This window comes from Taeniopygia guttata, chromosome 5, assembly GCF_048771995.1.
Source record: "Taeniopygia guttata chromosome 5, bTaeGut7.mat, whole genome shotgun sequence".
In the NCBI taxonomy this organism is placed as follows: domain Eukaryota; kingdom Metazoa; phylum Chordata; class Aves; order Passeriformes; family Estrildidae; genus Taeniopygia; species Taeniopygia guttata.
Genome location: NC_133030.1, coordinates 5,486,714 through 5,508,215, shown reverse-complemented (window position 1 = coordinate 5,508,215; position 21,502 = coordinate 5,486,714). Strand labels below are relative to the sequence as shown.

Below are 21,502 nucleotides of genomic sequence, written 5' to 3'. Positions count from 1 at the left end.
GCCAGCACTGGATACTTTTTGCTCAAGTTGTTAGATCTGAAAACAAATGATGACCAAACCAAAATAAATAAATGACTTTACTTTCTGAAATTGCAATGTAATGGGAACCAGACTGGAATCCAGCGAGCCTGCAGATAGAGCCCATGCTTGCTTTGAAACTGCAGTCAGTGTCTGGCTCTGTGTGTGGGACTCACAGGAGCGTGTCTGGCCTCTGACACAATGGTCTTGGATGTGCAGCACAGCCCTGTGGCAAGCACATTTCTCTCCCTCTCAAGATTTTTCGTAGATGTGCACAGAGAGAAATGAAAGAGAAAAAAATTTCTATTTCTGCTCCTCGTTTTTCCTATGTAGAATGTGTTTGGAGAATTGTTTACCTGGGGTGATTGCTTGATTGGATTCTGGTGAGGATTGTTTGAGCCTGATGGCCAATCCAACCCACCTGGGGCTGGGCTCTCAGAGAGGGTCACGAGTTGTGTTAGAGTTGGAGATAGAGTCAGAGGAATTAGTATGTAGTTTTAGTATCCTCCTTTTATATAGCATATTAATGTATTTTAGCATAATTATAATAAAGAAATAATTCAGCCTTCTGAATTGAGTCAGACATCAGCATTTCTTCCCATTGGGTTCATCTGCATTTACAATACAGCCCAGCTTGGCTGTGCTGGAGCTCTCCCACCCTCCCAGACCCACCTTAGCTCTCCCTGCTCCAGCCACAGCAGAGCTGGAACTCATGGCATGGATTTTATGAAATCTGGGGGGTTTGGAGGAGTGGAGGGGGCTCCTAGGAGGTATGGAACAACAGCATTGTCCAGCTGTAAGACTGTTTCAAATCAGTTTTTAGTAATCACTCAAGGAAATGTAAGCACTAGATATGCTTAGGGTTTAATTAGTTTACTTTCTGGAAATCCTTTGCCTGTTGGACAGTGAAAAATTACAGCCGTCAACTAAAATTTGGGCAGGAATCCTCTGTAATTGTTTTGGAAGAGATTCTTCCAAGGGTGCCCAAACTTAGTTTTAAGCTTCTGAAGTGTGATTGTCCTGAAAGTGGGGATGTTTAGCACTGGGTGAAATGGAATAGGACAGGATGAGTTCCCTGGCCCTGGCAGAGGAGGGCAAGTCTGCTGAGTTTCCTTTGGCATGTCCTGCTTTACATCAGTAGGTGAACCAGGCTGTTACATCCACCCTCGCTTGAAAGAGAGTAGCTAATAGAGTAAAGCTACTGGCTTATTGTAGGTTTGTTCAACAAATCTAGTAAATGTACACCCATTTCCTCTTTAAAATAAAAAAAGCCTACAATAAGACCACTTATTTCCTTTCCCCTCCCTTTTACACAACTGTAATGCTGTTGAGAAACAGCTGCAAGCACTTGAGAAACACTAAATGCGGATTAGAAATGTGCAAGCAGATGCTCAAAAATGTTTGGTTTTTTGCTGTTTTTTTTCTCTTACTTCTCTTCATCAGATGCTTTTGTGTCTGCATTAAGCACAGTTTATCCTCTTTTTTAAATAGGCTGAACACCACATGCAAAAAAATTCCTTTTTGTTGATTGAAGTAAATTACTTGTTTGTGCTCTCAGTAGTGCAAGTGCAGTTGTATTTCAAGTCATATACCACTAGAGTAAGTTGGAAACTGTGTGTAAGTAATACAAAACCCTGTGTGACACTCCTCCTTTTCTCTGCCAGTGTTTAATTATTGGGGGTGGCCCCTGTGGCCTGAGGACTGCCATTGAACTTGCCTTCCTGGGAGCCAAGGTTGTCGTCGTGGAGAAGCGAGACACTTTCTCAAGGAACAACGTGCTGCATCTCTGGCCCTTTACCATCCACGACCTTCGGGGACTGGGAGCAAAGAAATTTTATGGAAAGTTCTGTGCAGGATCTATCGATCACATCAGTAAGTATCTGAAGGCATGGGCACTGTTCAGATAAGAGGTTACCAGGATCAGAAGATTGGTGGAGACATACTTGCTTTGGCAGAAATTTCATCTGCCTTAACCATGTGCCAGTGCATGTGTGCACACAGAGAGGAAAAAAAAAAGGTCTCATTTAAGCAAGGTGGAAATAGAACAAGTTACAGAATTATGGAGCAGATTTTTTTGTTAGTGTGGTATGGTTAAACAACAGGTTTTGATTATGATGTATGAAGAATATTGATATTTATTCCAGTATGTTGAAGTAGACATAAATAATAGAGTGAACTATTTTACAGGGAAATGTGCTGTAAAATTTTATATTCTAAAACATGCTGGTTAGCAGATCTTTTAAATGTCATCAAGAGGCAAACCTCTACAAAAGCATTCTAAGAAACTCAACCAAAATTAGTTTTGCCAACAAGATTGTGCTGCAAGAGGAAAAGGAGGTGGAAGAGAACAACATCCTGTGGTGGTTGCTATGTTTGCATTCATTACAGTATGGGAGAAAGAAATGCTACACACTTGTGTTAACAATGAATTTCAGTTCTGTGGCAGCTGGGGTTGCTTACTTATCAAACACATCTTTGTCACTTGCTCTCCACAGGTATTCGACAGCTTCAACTCATCCTCTTCAAAGTTGCACTTATCCTTGGAGTGGAAATTCATGTGAACCTGGAATTTGTGAAAGTCCTGGAGCCTCCTGAAGATCAAGAAAACCAAAGTATTATTTATCATTATACAGTTCTGTTCGCAGCAACTTCTTTTTGTGCCAGGTGTTATGTGAAATTGTACAAGGCAGTCGAATGCTGTTTAAAGAAATAAAGACTTTTTTTGCCCTTCTTATTCAGCCAGCCTTGTTCTGTGAAGTTCCAGGCGTGATAAGTATCAGTGTGACAGAGCACTGATAAGTCTTAAAGCAAAACCCAGGCTGAGAAGCTGAAGTTTTGCACTATGCCTTCTGGCATGTGTTTGAGGCTTCGTAGGGAGTCTGGTGTGGCTTCTTGGGATCTTCTTGCAAAAACAGATTTTGATTGATAATATAAATATTGAGGATTAATTAAGTGCCCAGGGCCTAGTTTTGCGTTCACATTTGATATAACTCCCACTGGCACACAGTCTTATCAGCATTCCTATGCGAGATTTTTAAACAATAGAAAAAAATTCTGATTTTCCAATTTTTTTTTAATATTCGTTTTTAGGATGTAGTATCACTAAAGTATTTTAAAATTTTAATTAAAACACTGTGGTATCTCTTCAAAGGGTCGCATAGTGACAGTAGAACAGGTTTAAGTAGTTTAAGTAGTTAAAGTATATATAATTTTAAAACATGGACAGTACAAACACTTTCACATAATCATCTTTGTAAAAATATTAAATTTAGCGTTGTGTTAAATGCTAAATTCAGCTTTGTGCTTAATGCTTCCATTTAATTTCCATTTAGAAGGCAATTAAAAGCATTGATGATAGAATGCTATTTTTCCTCTTTTAGTAGCCAGCTCTTCCTTGCTGTAACCACATGTATGTACTGCCCTGGTAAGGTATTTCTGTGAGAATCAAGTGCTTGAGCATCTTCTTGTGGTGTGGCTCTGAGAGGAAGTTACTGCATTAGGTGATCTAGGGAATCAGAAATGCACCCTTTATCTCACTGCCCTTTGCTCAGACTCTGAAATCACTTCTCTGTTGTAATGCTGAAGAATTAATAAATATTATTTGTGTTTTCAGAGATGGGTTGGAGGGCTGAATTTCTCCCCATGGATCACCCTTTGTCAGAGTATGAATTCGATGTTATCATTGGTGCAGATGGCCGCAGGAACACGTTAGAAGGTGGGTGAATTTGTGTTTTTAGCTGTATCAGTGATCTTTAGGGTACCTTGAAAGAGCTGAAAGTCAGAGGAGAACACAAAGCAGCAGGTTGCCTTTCAATCCACAGACGTCTGTGTGAAAGCTGTTATTTTATGTGGTACCTTTTGGTTTAGTTGTTAAGTCGTAGCTCAAAATAAAAGACATTTAATGTCATTACTGCTCCTGAGCTCGGTCTATTTGCACTGCCTACAGAATGCATTGTGGTGCCATTGGGCTTGCTTCAAGGTTTAGTAATTATATGATGATTTAACTAGAAGAAAGCTGACAAGATGTCAGGAATGGCACAGCCTTTGCTGTTGTGCTGTGAATTTGCCCTGTGTGTTTGAACTCATGACCAAAAGGTGACTGTCAAGAATTTAATGAAGGCAACAGAGGCTTTGCTTCTTTGTAAATGAGACTGAACTTCAGAAGCAGTTCCTTTAGAAACAATAGCAAAAGATCATAAATGGCTCTAAGGTGTGTGGGTGTAGAGGGTGTAAATGTTTCCTGAACTTGAGTCACTGCTGAGAATTCAGACCACCTGAGCTGTGTTTCTTAGAGAAGCACTGGCTAAGCTGCTCCTGTGTCACAGGAACAAACCTTTTACTTAAGTATATATTTCCCTTTTAACTCTAATGATATCCATGCTCATTTCCATTCTCTAAGTACACTTTTTCCTTTTTTATTAGCTTCATAGTTTGTCTGCTTATTCTTTTATCTGCCAACTACAATGTGCTTACAGTTAATTCCTTATGATGCTGTACTATATTGTTGTCTGGCTGTCCCCCATAAAAGACTATTTAAATAGTCAGGTACCAGCAAAACCTAATTATTCTTACCTCACCTGCAGACTCCATCAAGAGGTTAATGTTTATCATCATACAGGATCTAGGGGAGTGATTGGTGCACTGTAGATATGTACAGAAGCCTGTGTTGTCATATAAAATCTATCCCAGGGAAATAACAAGAGCATATCAAGAAGCACAGAGACAAAAATCCATAACCAATTTATTTCTTATTATAATATAACATATTCATATGATGTCGTCTGCAGTGGGCTAAGAATACGCTAAGGATCCTCTGTCCTACTTCATAATTTAATTACAGATGAGGGAGACATACAGATGGAAAAACTTCAATGTGTGATTGTAAGATTGTGGCCCCGGGGGTTTTTTTTTCAGTGAAAAGTGAAAGCAGAGATGGAGCGAGGAGCTTCTCGGTTGGTCTCACCTTGGAAATATAACAATTAACCCACTGAATATTTTTCAATACCAAATAACTGTGAAATGTCTCAGCTGGTAGTGTGTGCACCTAAGCACCGCTACAGGGGTTTCTACTTTTCACATTATTTTCTGCTGCTTTTGACTGCTTATGTCTTGCATCTTTTTCAAGAGCTGTTTACCACCTATATAACAAATACCTAACTTGCCATTTAGCAGGTTAAAAATGTCTCCCTCCACTGAAATTTACCTATTCTATTCCCAGACATGTAAAAAAAAAAAATTCCATGTTTTTCTTTAGTCATAGTTTTTCCTTAACTTCTTCCCTTAGTTCCCCACCCAACCATTTTTAATGAGACTTTATCTTGAATGCAGTGCAGCTGTAGTTGTGCAGCTGAAAATGGGGAGAAAAGACTCTTTACATTCAAGGGTATTTTGGAGGCATGGTGGAATCTACTGATGGTGTGTTGTTTGATGAAGTGTAGGAAAGATACTGAGCTGTCTTGAGCTGATCCTCCCTAAAAGTCCAGTCTGAAGTGGTTTTAATTCCTGTCTTTGCTCACCAGGCTTCAGGAGGAAGGAATTTCGTGGAAAGCTGGCTATAGCAATCACTGCCAATTTTATAAACAGAAATACAACTGCAGAAGCCAAGGTAGAAGAAATTAGTGGGGTTGCTTTTATCTTCAACCAGAAGTTCTTCCAGGACCTGAAAGAGGAAACGGGTGAGTGCATCCTCATTTTTTCCACTACCAAATACAAGAGGCAGCAGGGGAACTCTGTGTGCCAGGCCACCCTCGTGTTACTGGTAACATCAGTTTTGAATAATCTGTGTAAAAAAAATTCCAAGTGATAAAATATTGTTGATGTCAGAAGCTTGCAGATGGAGGTGTCCATTTATGGTACAGTGGGTTATTTTTTTTTAGCTTGGGTGTTGCCACATCATGGCTTGTTTTAGTGTTTAAATTTTTCTCAACTGCAAAAATGTCTGCTATGTTGAACAAATTTGGAAGAGCATTTTCAGGGCCCAGAGATTTTCCCTTAAGACATGATTTGTTTTGTTTCTATCTGTTCACATGCTGAACAGCTTAAACCCTTTGAAAAGGTCTCTGCCCTTTTGGGAGGAGTTTATTCTTACTTTTTGATGTGTGGAGCTGATAAACTGAGAAGTCCTAGAATCTGCCATAAATATTAAAAATATGAACTGTGAAATACATCGTAATGGAAAGGAAGATGAATCAACTCTATTCTTGATTTATAGCTGATTTTTAAAAAATTACTATTATAATTGAAACCAAACCCCCTGGTTAGACACAATGCCAGAGCCCTAGCAACCCAAAAACCACTTTGCTCCCTTGGCACCCAGTTCTACCTCAGGAACTGTTAATGCTGTAGTTAACTAGCTGTTCCCTGAAAGAATGCTGAATAATTTTAAACTGTGCTGAAAAGAACTCCTGTTGGGCGAGACCACTCACCTCTCTTGTTTTGTTTCCTAGCATTTTGCCCACTAATCCTTCATCCCAGCTGGGAGAGTGGATGCATCCCATGAAGGAAAGGCACCTACCAGGATCAATCCCACACTGTTAGTAAATTACATAGGCAGGGCACTGCATTTGGTGACAAATGTGTCTCTCTTTTCAGGCATTGACCTGGAGAACATTGTTTACTACAAAGACAGCACGCATTATTTTGTGATGACAGCAAAAAAGCAGAGTCTTCTGGACAAAGGAGTGATTATTAACGTATGTAAAAATGCTGGTTAAACCCTCTTTTATTTGCTTGGCACAGAGTAAGTGTGAACATCTGTATAAACCTTGCTGCATGTTAGAGACGGTGTTTATAGACTTAATCACTTCATTCAAGCTCAGGTCACTTGGATCTTACTCTGACATTTTTAGAATTTGCTTTTCCCTTCAGTCAGCTCAAAGTTTCAATAGAGAACTGAAAACAATACTACCTAAATTAATCAGTTTTGAAACTGGCTGAAATGGGATCTTGACTCACCTTGGAAATACGTGGTGGGATTGTCACAGCAGAAAATAAAAACCTCAGTTATTTAAGGGTGAACTTAGCACAGCTATGTTCAGTTTTATCAAGCAAATAAGGAAGTGTAAAAACCTACCCTAGGCTAAATTGCAAATTCTCTAAAGTGGGTGAAACATGGTAGAAGGAGGCTATAAAAACGATGGCCTGACCTTTCAGGAATACTTGTGATTTTGAGGTATTTTTTTTCTGAGGTTTTTTTTTTTTTTCCCCTTCTTCTGTAAAATATAGGGTTTATTTTCTTTTGTTTCTAGAAAGTGTTATGGCACCACTTAAATTTCCTTTTCTGGAAACCCAAGAGAGTTCAATTTTTCTTGCAAAGTAAGGCAGTGCCAAAACAGCCAAGTGCAATTTCCTGAAGGAAGTACTTGTGGGGAACATTGAGAAGGGCTTTTGGCTTCTGATGGGACCACTTAGCTCAGTGCCATGATTCTCTGCTCCCAGGGCAGAGCTGCTGTCCATGACCAACCAAGGTGGGAGAGAGGAAGGGCAGAACCCCTTGGAGGAGTGAGGTTGTGGGGCTGGTGTTTGTAGGTGGAGGCAGTCCTAGGGGATCTGTGGGGAGTTTGGAGCAGAGGAGCAGCATCTGTGGCTCATCAAAGCTGTTTTCCTGACCTACTCAGCTCTGAGTGGAAAAAAATCAACCACCCCAGTGTGTCTGGTGCAACTGGGCTAATAGGGGTTCTGTGGTATCATCTGTGATTAGAGGTCTCATCCACGATTAGGCTGGAAATAGAACCTGCCTCATTAATAATCACTGCCTTTAAGTAGGATGACCTGTAAAGGCAGGGTCCTTTACCACTTTGTCCAAGGAAAAACCCTGCCCAATAATGAACAGAAAAGCTGCTACAAGTTGATGTGGTGTTGTTACTGAGATGTCAAGTCAAACCTTGAGGCTGAGCCCTCCATGTTACAGCATCAGTGCTTCTGCTCTCCTGTGCATTCAGGTGTGGTGTGCACGTGTGCAGAAAAGCATTGCAGTGATGTGGGTGACATCTTTTGATGTGAGGGAAATAACATTCTGAAACATCACATAACCAAAGAACTGGAAGGAGTTTGCAATCTTCTATTGCAAACAAAGCTGCTTGTTCAGTATGGGCAAGGAGAGTTTCTGTTTGGGACAGTACCTGTGTTTGTGCATTGGCTGTTTGGAGGAGATGACAAGTGTCACTTGTTTCTCGTTGCTGTGAGGTTTGTGGCTCCCAGTCCTGCTGTGAGACTGTTCCAGTTCAGAGAGGATGCTGGAGTCGCTCATCCCACATCCTTCTCTCCTTGCAGGACTCCATTGATACCGAGCTGCTGCTCTGTGGGGAAAATGTGAACCAGAGCAATTTGCTGTCCTACGCCAGAGAAGCTGCTGACTTTGCAACCAACTACCAGCTGCCTTCCTTGGATTTTGCAATTAATCATTATGGCCAACCAGATGTAGCAATGTTTGATTTTACCTCCATGTATGCATCAGAAAATGCTGCGCTAGTGAGAGAGAGGCACAGACATCAGCTCCTGGTGGCTCTTGTTGGAGACAGTTTGCTTGAGGTATATCATGGAATGCCTTCTAAGTAGTATTTTCAGGTGTTTTATTTTATTTCCTTAAAATCCAACCATTCAATCTAGCCTCCAATATAAAATGTTCTCTTTTACATGTCCTGAAACAGTGGTACCTTCTTTGGAATAGATTTTTTCCCCCCCTTTTTTCTTTTCTCCTTTTTTATGCCATGGTTTGTCATAGCTAATGCTTGGCTGGCAGCCTGTGGCTGAGATCCCATTTTGCTTTATGCAATTTGTGTTTCTGTCTGAAAACTGTGAGCTCCGTGTCCTCAGCTTGGGTGCATGGCACAATTTTACTGAATTCCATCATAGACAAAAACTTGATCCAAATTATTATTGCAGTCTCTTTGCCTTAGTATGTTCCCTTCTTTTCTTTCTGAAGTGAAAAGTATATGCTGCAACTTTTTTTGTTTTTTTTTAAATTCATGCTGACAGCCTGAGGCATTTGAAAAGAACAGTTGAAAACAAATTTAGGAGATGAAAAGGGCATATTTTTTTTTTTCCTTTAATGATTCTTGAGTCTTCTTTTTTTCTCAGCCTTTACCTTTTGGGGCTAAGAAATTTGTTTTTATATACAGAAGCTAAAAAAAAGGAAAAAGTAAAAAACTTAATCTTTTTGCCCTGACAAGACTTAGAGGAGAGGCACATTTAAAACCTGCAAGTGTTGGCCTGTGTTGCATTTTGACTATTTCTGGGCTATTTTTCCAAGACAGTATGAAACCCTGGACTCCAAATTCTCATTGAAAGTTACTTTTGTAGTAAGAACTTGAGTTACTTTAAGTAAGAACTTAAGAAATGCAAATAATTGAAGTGTAAATGCCTCTTGCAGCCATTCTGGCCGATGGGTACTGGCTGTGCACGAGGTTTCTTGGCTGCCTTTGACACGGCGTGGATGGTGCGGAGCTGGGCGCAGGGGAAGCCCCCGCTGGAGATCCTGGCTGAACGGTGAGTGCTGCTTTGCTCCCCAGCATTTCCAGTGTTTTAAAGAGCCACAGCTACTGCTAGAAGGCAAGAGATTTCAGAATGCTATCAGGAGAAATATTATTAGGGTTTAAATCAGTGATTTATGTCTCTGAAGTGTGATCCTTAAAGAAATAAACCCAAGAGACTGTATCAAAAAACCCAAATATCTAGCCATCTCAACACCTGGTTTTTTATCATTAAAAAAAAAAAGAAAAAAAGAAAAAAAATCCTGAAAGGAGCCTAAATAAATTCTTCAACACTAACAGCTTTCAGAGTTGGTCTCTGTGATTTTAACTCTGCATTATGGTGTAGTGGTGCTCTCTTTAGGCTGATAAATATGTGGAGAATTGTTATAATGCTGCACCAGAAACTTTTTTTGACTGGAGCAAGAAAATCTGTTGCTAAGTACAGCAGAGTCTTGGTGTCACCATGGTCTGATGAAGTTGAAGTTGCTAACTTCGGTTCTGCTGGCAGCCACCCTGCTCTGCTACAGCTGCCCAGGCTGTTTTGGGGCAAATACGTAATAGGAAGAGTCATGGCTGTGGGAATGCAAGCAGGAGCTTTACCAACTACATCACTTTGGGAAGTTTTAAGATAGAATCCTGTCGGATGACTCAAACACGACCTAGTCCCAAATGGAAAATTGAACAGCATAGTAAAAAAAGCTGTGGTGGTTATAGGAATTGCAGGATGACAGGATTTAGGGCTGTTGTGTGGTAAGTTACTTCTTGAGTAGATGTTAAAGCAAAACCAGATGACTGGATGATGTAAAGTCATTTTTTTTCCCCTCTACTTTTTCTTGCTCACTTCCTGCCTCAGGAAGATATGGGCTAAAGCTCTGAGTGTCCATCTTGTCCTTTTTCTGTCTGGCATCCTTCTGTTGAGTGGGGATGAGAAACGGGATGGATGCATTATTCATTTGGTCCATAACACTTGTCCTGGCAGAACCAAAATAAGGTTTAGGCAGCTGCAAAAAAAAAAAAAAAAATCTTATAGAGAAATATTTATTTTAATACATAACTCTTGCATCTTTTTCCTCTGCAAGAGAGAGCATTTATCGACTCTTGCCTCAGACGACCCCTGAAAATATTAATAAGAACTTTGACCAGTACACCATTGACCCGGGAACAAGATACCCAAACTTGAACTCGAGCTGTGTTCGACCTCATCAGGTCAGTACTTAAAAGGCTTGCTTGTGAAATCAGTTCTTTTTTTATCAAGGGTAAATAGAGCTGCAAGGACTGTGTCAACAAAATCTTCAGGAGACTCTTTAATTTAGAACCAGCTGCTGATAAAGTTAACCTGGAAACAAAACTGTTTTTTTGGCTGACATTATGCTGGTGATTGCCTTTCCTTTTAGGTGAGACAATTATATGTTACCAATGAGCTACAGCAGTGTCCTCTTGAAAGAGTGAGCTCCATTAGAAGATCAGTGAATCTCACAAGACAGGGTAAGTGGCATCTCTTGTTTGCTGTAGCTTAACATTTGTGGCCTTCTGAGCATGCAAAAGCTGACTGAAATGTTTGCTTTCCCATTTCTACAGAATCAGATATTCGGCCTAACAAGCTTTTGACGTGGTGCCAGAAGCAGACAGAGGGATACCGAAACGTTAATGTCACTGACCTGACCACCTCCTGGAAAAGTGGCCTTGCTCTGTGTGCCATCATCCATCGCTTCAGGCCTGACCTCATGTAAGTGACAGCTGTGGAGCTCCTCAGGGGAGGCATTTGCAAAGGGACTACCCTTTGCAAAGACCAGAACAACCCTGACACTCTGCAGTCCCCTTCTGTGGCTGCTTTCTGCAAGGAAGTGCACACCATGGCCAGGTTTGGACGGGGGAAGGGTGGGGTTGGGTTTGCTTTGTTTCTTCTGTATGTCCTTGCACGCTGTTTAAAATGAAATATATGTGCTTTCAAAGAGCTAGGAGGGTTTTGAACCCTATGATTTATCATGTTTGTGGGAGTCATGTGTCTATTTAAAACAAAATTTGCAGTTCTGGGGGAATGTGTAGAGCTGTGTTCCTGGATCCCTGGAGACAGGTTTTAGTGTCTGTTTGAAACCACAGCCATGAAGTACAGTCCTGAGTTACAGAAATGTGGGGTGAGCCTGAATGAGCCATCCTCCGTGTGTTGTACTGGTTGATGTGACAGTCAAAAAGGGAAATGCTGGACCGTGGAGATGGAGGTTTTGCAAGACTCTGTCCAGGAGAGCACAGAGTCCTTTCACGTGGGCAAAGCAAGGGCTGGGCCTTGAAAATTACCTGCCCTAGGGGTTGAGTGTAAACCAGCATTCCCCTTTTGGCACAGTTTCTGGGGTCCTAGTGCTGTATGAACCAACCCCATGCATCTGAATATTTTGCAATGCCCCATAGTTAGATACAAGAAGGTCAGTGTGTAACAGGTGTCAGGAAATGGCAATTGCTGGCGCTGCCGGGTGCAGTCTGTGGGGTGACTCTCTCTTCTCACCAGTCTCCAAAATGCAGTGGATGCATTCTCTTGTCTTCCTACAGAGCCTTAGGAGTCACACATGAATTACTGTCAACCTCCCTTTATTGTGGATAAATGAAAGGAAGGATTGAACTGTTTTATGAGGTGTGATAAATTGGGAAAAAAATAGGAGTGGTACCTAGGGTGCTTGTACAGTTTGTGCCAGAGGAAGATCTGAGATTTTAAGAAACTTGTTTTTGAAATTTAAGGAATTTTTTTGCCTTGGGTTCATTTGAAACAATTAAAATTATGGATGTTTTTGGGGGAGAGGGTACAGAAATCAAAGTAATATTTGCTGCCTGTGGAAAACATGTTCTCTACACTGCTCTCTACAAAGCTGATAAATTTATCTTCCAGAGTTAACAGACCTCATGCTGTTCAATTAATGTTATGTTGGATCTTGTTGGCTTTTTGTATTCAATGAGCCTGCAGAAGGACTTGGCTGGATGAAAGCTAGGCAGGCAAGAGAGGTGGCTGCCAGTGACGGCCCCCAGCTCCAGAAATGGGCAGTGGGTGGGTGAGACAAGAGGAGAAATTCTTTGGGGATCCAAAAACTCACATTTTGCTGTGAGGAAAAAGAAACTACCCTGCCTGGAGCTTTGTAATTTATTCAGATGTTTATTTTAATCATGAATTTTGGAAGCTGTTCAAAAGATCAGAGGCTTAGAATAGGTCCCATAGAAAATGGATTAGAGTGGATAACAGAGTTCCAGATGTGAGATGTATTTTAGTGCACTGCTAAATTCAGTTATGACCTGGGCAGGAGGTCCCTGCTCAAACTGTGGGTGTAGCACCTTAAAAAGGGAAAAGGAGTGCCTGTGCATGCGTGTGCACACACATATAATATGCTACTTCCATACAATACTGCCCTAAATTTATTCCTCCTGGCTTTGATGATTTATAAAACTAATTGAAACTAAGTAATCTGTTGCTAATGGATGAAGTTTGTAGTAGTTCAGCTATATTTGGAGAAGGAAGAGGTTTCTTCGCACTTCTGAGGAAGAATCGCATCTCTCCAATAAATAAGGATATTTTTTGTGGGACTACATCAAGGTCTATTTCAGTGGCAAAGCAAAGCTTTTAAATTACATTTCTGGCCAAGTCAGTATGTTCAATAAGGGGATTTGTGTGAGGCTGTTACCTTTGGCACTGTGTGGTCCGTAGCTTTACCCAGTGAGGTGCCTGTGCCCACATTCCTGGTGCTGCTCTGCCGTGGGCACCCCAAAGGGAGCGGGGAATGAGCGATGCCGCTGTGCTGTCCCCGCAGTGACTTCGACGCCCTGAAGGAAGAGGACGTGGTGAGGAACAACCAGCTGGCGTTCGACGTGGCCGAGCAGGAGTTCGGCATCCCCCCGGTGACCACGGGCAAGGAGCTGGGCTCGGTCGGGGAGCCTGACAAGCTCAGCATGGTGCTCTACCTGTCCAAGTTCTACGAGCTGTTCCGGGGCACCCCGCTGCGTGCAGTAGGTGAGGCACAGCACTCCTGAGCTCTGGCAAGTGGGCAAGGGCTTCATCCAGGCTGCTGACTCTTGAGCCAAGAGTCTTTTCCCAGCAGAGCCATTCTGGCCTGTTGATGCTTCCACCTCTCTCAGCCCCAAATTATCAGGCTAGCCCAGAGATACGAGGCCTTGAGGGGAGGAACATCAGGAGATGGGCAAAGATTCAAAAGAGGCTCTCACCCCGATGTGGTTGTCCAGCTTCTTTATTCCATGAGATGCGGGGGGAAAAGAGAGCGAACAGGAAGGGTCAGGGGCTTATCTGGGCTCTGGACAGGGAGGGCTCTTCTGGCTCTCTGGGCAGGAAGGAGGGGACCAGGCTTATCTGATCAGAGTCGCAGGGATCCCTGGAAATGGGGAAAAGCATAGCCCGAGCGCACTGTAACAGCCTGTTAAAGTTACTTCAGGCTTAACACAGGAAAGGGGGAAAACTTGATTGAATACCGCGGTTTTGTGGGTCCTTGGTGGTTTCAGGGAGCAGGAGCAGCTGGATAACTGCTGCTTGACATCATGAAGGGCATGTATCAAGTTGTTGGTGTGATTCCCCAGGAGGGATGACTGCACACAGCACATTCATGCTTGTGTTTTTCTCCTTCTTTTTGTTTTAAACCACCCTAGATTCCACGTATTTACTTTTATTTGCCTGTGTTTCATATATAATTGCTGCTAGCACTCAACTGGAAAGCTTTGGCTTAGTTAGAATAATTTAAAAACTAATCTAAGTAAATATCCTAAGCAGCTGTTTTTTCAACAGATGCTGCAGAGAAGCAAAATGGAGAAAATAATGATCTTGGTTCACCAAAATCCTCGAATTTCATCTTTAATAATTATATCAATTTAACCTTACCAAGAAAACGAGTACCAAAGGTGAGTTGTGAAGCAAGACTTGCCTTATGACTTTTTTTTTTCCTGAAAAGATGAAAATAAACTTTTATATAAATAGAGGCTTAGAAATAAGGGGTTTATATATACACTACTATAATTTTCTGAGATATTTCTACCTGTAAGAAGAAGAGTACTGTAGCTCTGTATTCCTGGAGTTAAATATACAGCCATTTTATTATATATCAGTTCAAATAATCAGTGCTATGCTAGGCTGTTTATTAATTAGGAGGGAGTACTGCTTTTTGAACAAAGCAGTGATTTGCAGTTTGTGGATGCTGTCAGGGCTCTGAAGAGAAGCTTTCCAGCTCTACAGAAGAAAGCTGCAATGGTGACAAACTGGTGGGCAGGTTGATCAGCAGCTTTGGGATAACAATCTCTTAGTCATGCCCATGTACTTTTCTCTCTTGGTTACTTGTTAATGAAGACTTACTGACAGGCCCTGTTATGTCCCTGTATTATAAGAAAATCCATGCCCATACATGTTGTGATTAAGGACTTCAGAGCCTTGAAGCTTTACAGAGGCCTGAGTTAACAGATGTACACATCTACTGAATTTGTCAGTATTTTAATATAATGCTATTTAAATTTGTCGCTCTCTTGTCTTGTAGAAATATGGTTTCCATTTTTTTCACCTGAAGGATTACTCCAGAATTTCCAGATATTTCCTATGCTGAGTTTGTCTTGAATATCTTCTGTCCGCAAACACGTTTTCAAAACCTGTGGACAGTCAATTGTCCAGTAACTTCAAATATTCTTGTTAGGAAATAATTTTTTCCTGCCACCCACATGCACACAAAACTAAGTGACATGGTTCCCAGATAGCCAAGCAGTGAGAAGCCAAACAGATAGAATAAACTTTGCTTTTTCTTGTGGGTGACATCTTTAAAAGGAAAATCTTTATCATTACCGCAGTGTTGTTTTTCAATGAGTTGTTTGCAGAAGTAAACAGACTTTTAGCAGTGGGGAGAGCTTTCCATTACTGAGCCATAGAGCCTCTGATTAACCTCCTGTCATGAAATAAGCCTGCTGCCATAGCAGGAGCTGGAGTTCTTGGCAGTGCATGGAAGCACGAGGGGATTTGCTTGAAGGGCCCCTCTGGTTTCCCACTACGGGGCTCGTTGGAAATGAGAAGTGGAAGTATTACTTCCCAAATCAGCTTGGGAAACAAGGCATTTTGTGTGAGGTTTTGCAGCTCTGTCATGAATGGGCTGTGAAACCAAGCAAGGTGAGTTAGGGTCCTTGGATTAGGACAGACTTGGAAGTACCATAACCAGCTTAAACTAGCTGGAAAATTAAGCTCCTTGGAAAGCAATTGCTTGAGTTTGGCTGTAGCTTCAGTTTTTTTAGGGTTCTTTTTCCTGGAAAAAAAGTGGTGCTGAGCATTATCCAGGTGTATATATATATATATATATATATATATATATATATATATATCAAATGTTCTGTCCAGGCTTTAGGAGAGCAGAGAGTGTTGCTAACTGAACTTCCATGGCATGTAGTTTGTCCTTGGATTGGGCTGGAGGAGGGATCCTTATCTGGGCACAGGCTGTGAGAGACCAGGAAGCGGGGCCTGGAGCTGGGGTGGCTGTGGCTGTTCTGGCAGCCTGTGCTGAGCTGCATCATGTTTTCCATCCTCCCCGGAGTGTCAGCCTGGCTGCAGAGGAACTGAGATTTCCTGTGCTCCAGACTAATAAATGAATGGAGGTGTTTACACAATGCAGGGCGCAGCCCTTTTGGAGCCTTGCTTGGCAATTAAATTGCTTTGTCTTTCACTTCTTTGTCAGCGTGTTAATGAGAGTCCTTTCATTGTGATTTCTGAAAGGTAGCATCTTGCTTTGCTCCATTCACTCAAGCAAAACCTGCTTTTATGTGGCCCAGGCTATTATGCAGAATACATTGTGCTGATCTGTGTTCACCCTTTCTGCATAGACTGATGAGTTTAGGTAGTGCATAGCTGAGTTATACTGAGCTGCTGCTTGAAGGACAACGTAGCAAAGCAAAGTAATTGAGATATTGTCATCTGATTCCTTTGGTGATTGCCCACAAGTTGTTTGGGATTACTCGTCTTCATTGCATAATGATTTATTGCAAACAGTCTATATGTAAAAAGGAAGCCTGCATTCTTTGATCTTTATTCCTTTTTGGGCTTTTTTAACCCCAAACTCAGTCAATGCCTGACTGAGCAGGCATTAAGTTACAGCATGGGCAAATCCAATAAGTAGAATATAGTTTATTGTTAATAAATTATCGCTGTATCAAATCTTCATGACTGAATGTTGTAAGAAGTGGTAAAAATTTGCCAGCATTGACTACTTTTCAAGTTTGTGCAGACTATGAAGTATTATTGATTTGTGTAATCTCTAGCTGAGTAAAATAATGAAATATGTATGTGGCTCGAGCACAAAAGAAGCAATTTGGTTGCTTGAGTGTTGTAATGTTCACCCACAGTCAGGGAGGTGAACCTTATGAGGGAGACAGGCCTTTAAGGCAGCCAGTAATTGCTCAAAAAAGGAAGTGTGACTGCACTATGAATTCATGATCTGTATGCAGACAGATGGGTTAAGAGTGATTTGGGGGTTACAGTGAAAGAGTGAGGGGTTTCTGGATTTTGTTACTTCTCTGGAAAACAGTGCAGTCTAGCTGAAAATTGACAGAATAATTCATGCTATAAAACCGTTTTCTTCAAGGATATGATAGTGTTTTATGAAGTATAAACTCCTCAGTACTGAAAGAGGGACAGATAAGCACCAAGTTGTAGGGCCTGTTTAGGACAGCATACAAGCATGTGTTCTCATGCCTTGGAGTCCAGTGAGAGCTCCCAGTCAGGGGCTGTGTGACAGCTTTTACTGCCCTGATACCTGCATGAGGAGCAGTCCTGCTGAGCTGGGGGGTCTGGTGGGGCAGCGAGACCTGTGTGTGCCTGGCTGAGCACAGCCCACACCTCACCTGCCTGGGGATGGAACTTCTCCTGGGAGGAGCTGCTCTGCTAAACTTGGGAATTGCTGCAGTAACCCATGGAACTTGTTTTGGCTTTGCCCTTTTAGGTTGAAGGGAAAACAGAAGAAAATGAGACTAACAAAAGGCGTCGGAAAGGACTCTTTGGTGTCTTTGAGCAGGTTGGTGTTGAGTTGTGCCCATTCCTGTCCAGCTCCTTGATGGGCACCAGAGCTGGGGGACCAAGGTTTGGCCTTTGGAGCGTGGCAGGGAAAAAAACCTCTTACTTGAAGCCTTGAATTTACTGTGGCGTGCACAGAAGTGCTAAATTAATTTTAATCATTTGTTAGGGAGTACAGCATTAACTAAATTGCACTAGTTTTTGTTCTGACACAGGAACATTTAAGGTATTGGGATTTTTTCCCTTTTCCTAATTGTCTATTTAGACAACTTTTTATTTGAAGAGTTTGCATTGCAGCTTGGTTTCCAGCACTTCTGTAATTAGTCACCTTTGTGACTCTGCTTTATGAATAGCAGCACTGATGAATGCTCCCTTTTACTGTACTCTGGGACCCAAGAAAACATTTTTTTGGCAACTTTTGCATGCTAAACGTGTCATTTTAGTATACTGCAGATTATATTTCATTTCACCCCTTGCTGAAAAAGATGTTACCTCTCTCCTCCTCTCCCTTCATGAGTGTTGTAGGAAACATAAGAAAAACACAGTTTGTTGTTCCTTTGCAGACTTCAGGCTTTCCAAGCCAGGGGACAAACAATGGGAAAGAACAGAGTGATGGCAGAGAAGGAATGAACCAGAACAAAGTCAAATCAATGGCAACTCAGCTGCTGGCAAAGTTTGAAGAGAATGCTTCAAATACAATTCTGCGGAGACAGGTGGGTCATAGATGAACATGAAAACCATCTCTGAAATTGAACTGTAGCCTTTCCTTGTGAAGGTGATGCAAATTTCCCAGGAAGACAGGAGTCTGTTAGCTGTTTGAAGTGGATTGTCTGTTTTAATCCTACATGCAAATTAAAAGTATTTCTCTCAATACTTGGTAAACAAATACAACTCATACAGATTGACTAATGCATCTAACAAAAATATATAGCTATGTGTTACAGTGTCTAGAAATCTCATGGGAGTGAGACTGTAGAATCTGTGTTATTTGGAAACCTAAGCTGGCTGTATGCAGTATTGCAGAAGGCCTGTTGTTGCCTGTATTTTTCAAATAAAGGACACTGCGTATCCTGTGGAATCTGTCTTTATGGAAAATCTAGGGAGTGTCAAAAGGAAACCTAATCTCTTACAAGATATGTCTGGCTGCCATTTCCATTCCAAAACTAGGCAGAGTGGAATACATTTGTGCATCATACAGCGTTTTCGTGGTTTGTTGTTAGTGTGACTAGAGATGTTTTAAAAACAATCCCATGCTGCCAAGGTATGGGGGAGAAGCTTAAAGTCACACTTCAGCCAGAAATAGTTGGAATCAGCAGAATTTAGGTCTGTCATCTGAAGGAAGGATGAGCAAGGTGTGGATGTTTTGACAAAGATGGTGGCTTTCTTAATTCTCCATCCTGTATTTGTTTGTTTATTTAAATATTTTGGTCCTCCAATAGTGTAGGCTTTATAGATGTCCAGTGACTTTGTCTATCCTCGAACCAAAGTTGTTTGCATGCTACCTGGCTACTTGTCAATGCCCTGAGCTTTTGGTGTATGGTAAGTGGCCAGAGATTTCCACAGGCATGCTGAAGGAAGTTATTTTGATCATAAACTCTGTTAAAAAGGACTGAATGTGTTGAACTCTAACACATAGGTAGAAGTTGCTAATAAAATGGGTGGCTGGCAAGAATATGCAAAGTGTGTCTTTAAAAGAAGCTTTTTATTTCTTCCTGCCTCAGAAATTATTTACTGTCTTCCTTTTTTTCCCCTCCTTCACTCTGTCTTTGCAATTTTAAAAATGCTTTACAAGGAGCTAACAGATAGACCAGCCCTGCTGTCCTCTGACCCTCCTGTTAATCCTCGCTTTGCTAAACCTATGGATCCAAGCCTTCTTCCACCTCAACCAAAAAGGCAGGTAGGAAGCTCCTATGGGTAACACCTGGCAATCACAGCATTTCTGTCACTGCTGGGAACTCGCTGTTATCCCAGGGCTACACAAGATACAAAGCAGTATTTGGATGGAAACTGCAGAGTTCACAGGCACATTTAGCTGAGAATTGTGAAAATCCCATTAGAAAATTAAGGCTTTTTTACTCCATCTTTTTTTCCAGATGAGAAAACTCTCAGAAAGTGTGGAAATACCCTGGAAACATAAGTGTTGATTTCTGTGTTACCATATCTAGGCTCCAAATTGTATTAATGTAATTACACAGTGACATTTAACATGTGAAAAAACTACAGCAGTACCAGAAAATTTATGCATGTACTTGATGCTTTAGGCTATTGTAATGATAAGGCTAAGAGAGAAACCTGGCAAAAAGATAAAAGCTTGAGCATTGAAACGCTGGTATTGTTGCTCAGGTGTTTTATTTCTATAAGTAGAACTTGTGATAAGAATTTCTGCTGAAAGCTCTCTTGCAGCATCACATATATGGAGAAAAAATTTTGACAATGTTGTCTAAATTTTTCACTTAGTACTTTCACTGAAAGCAATCTCATCTCAAACAGTATTGATATTCACTTTTCATCAGAGTTTTAAAATGAAGTAAATATCCTGTAGTAGCTCTTCAAGAGCAGTCTGCAGTGAAATGAAATCTGTATTGCATGTGGAAATCTATAGGTCAGAAGCTATTTTATATGAAACCTCAAATTCAGAGATGTGTTCTGAATGCCTCAGAAAATTCCTTAAATCTGAAATATATAATATACTGATTTGGGTCAGACTAGATCTAGAACTATGGCAAGAATTACTGTTGAAATCCTCATAAATATAATTTGATTACAAGCTTAGTTCCAGGCAGATGTGATGCAACCCAAAACTTTAGCTGCAAACCCTAGAAGATGTGAGGTTATTCACAAATACTCAGAAATGTAGAGAAGGATGCTAAGGCCTGCACAAGTTGTGTAGGACTGATTTATTTCAGTGCATGCCCACAAGCACCAGAAGTGCAGTAGATACTGTGCAAAGAGTGATGTGAGAACATTTTATTTCTAGTTACGTGCATGACTGTGCCATTCTTTCAGAAGCATCCTTAAAAGCTGCATATACTGCATGGTAGTGCAGAGAGCAGAGTTTTGTTCACTTCAAGTGTTTCCCGGTTTCAGGTGGTAGCTAGGAGTGAACACGAGGTCAGGGAACCCAAACAGTCTTTAAATGGTTCTGATCATATGGCCAGGAGAGCAAAGACTGTGCACAAAACAGATCTCCAGCCCAGTCTGTCAGAAACCTCTGAAAATCTTGCATCTGCCTGTTCTGCTGCATTTGTACTTTCTGGAGTGCTTGAGCGTCTTCAGCACCTGGAGGAAAAAATGAAACAGGTGACAAGCAACTTTTTTCCTTTCTGTCTCTTAAATGCCTATGATGATCTGTGTACTGTGGTTTTGCTGGCTTGTTCTCTGTTGACTGTAGGTTGTATTAAGACAATAAGAAGTCTTCCTACATACTTCTATGTTTTGTTGATGGATGTGGTTTTAACTGTAATCTCTCTCTTTCTTTTCTTGGCTGTCCTTCTCTGGCTGTCACTGCAGAAAAGAGCTCAGAGCATAGCAAATAGGGAATTCCATAAAAAGAACATTAAAGAGAAAGCAGCACATCTCGCCTCAATGTTTGGATACATGGAGTTTCCAAAGGTGAATTTTAAGTTTTGCACCTGAAGAACTGCTGAATTGGAAGGTGTATAAGAATTCATGAAGGGAAAGAAATTGCAGTGGTTTTGGTTTTAACTTCCTTTCATTTTGTGTGGATCTGAAAAGTAACGTGGATCCCACTGAAACTAGTAAAAAGTGTTGTTTAAATATTATTGCATAGTTTAATTGCGGTAAAACAGTCTGAATCAAAAAGCTAACCAGAGTGCTTTAGCAGGAGAGAAATATGTTCAAATAAACTATGTCTTGTGCTTAAGCACACACTGCTGGCTCAGTTTCTAACAACTTGCTGAGCAGTTTTCCTCTGTGCACTCTGATTTTTGCTGGATTTCATTATGCTTTCTCCCAGCACTATCTTACCTTACTGCCC

The 21,502-nt window shown here is 41.2% G+C and overlaps 1 protein-coding gene across 6 annotated transcripts in view; it reads left to right on the top strand.

Moving 5' to 3' along the window:
- Positions 1-21,502, top strand: part of MICAL2 (microtubule associated monooxygenase, calponin and LIM domain containing 2) — a 116,435-nt gene that overhangs the window by 38,694 nt on the left and 56,239 nt on the right. For 5 of the 6 annotated variants that reach the window (XR_012056175.1, XM_072929484.1, XM_030273443.4 and 2 more), the window contains exons 3-19: positions 1,683-1,890; positions 2,514-2,630; positions 3,632-3,733; positions 5,538-5,693; positions 6,610-6,710; positions 8,290-8,547; positions 9,389-9,504; positions 10,568-10,694; positions 10,883-10,973; positions 11,067-11,214; positions 13,277-13,476; positions 14,260-14,372; positions 17,435-17,506; positions 18,069-18,218; positions 19,298-19,402; positions 20,593-20,805; positions 21,016-21,117. Coding sequence is in view for 5 of the 6 variants with exons in the window: in XM_072929484.1 (XP_072785585.1) it covers positions 1,683-1,890; positions 2,514-2,630; positions 3,632-3,733; positions 5,538-5,693; positions 6,610-6,710; positions 8,290-8,547; positions 9,389-9,504; positions 10,568-10,694; positions 10,883-10,973; positions 11,067-11,214; positions 13,277-13,476; positions 14,260-14,372; positions 17,435-17,506; positions 18,069-18,218; positions 19,298-19,402; positions 20,593-20,805; positions 21,016-21,117 (2,379 nt within the window). In the remaining variant the exon portion in view is untranslated. The remainder of the gene's footprint in view (positions 1-1,682; positions 1,891-2,513; positions 2,631-3,631; positions 3,734-5,537; positions 5,694-6,609; positions 6,711-8,289; positions 8,548-9,388; positions 9,505-10,567; positions 10,695-10,882; positions 10,974-11,066; positions 11,215-13,276; positions 13,477-14,259; positions 14,373-17,434; positions 17,507-18,068; positions 18,219-19,297; positions 19,403-20,592; positions 20,806-21,015; positions 21,118-21,502) is intronic. The other variant, XM_072929485.1, reaches the window with a different exon arrangement.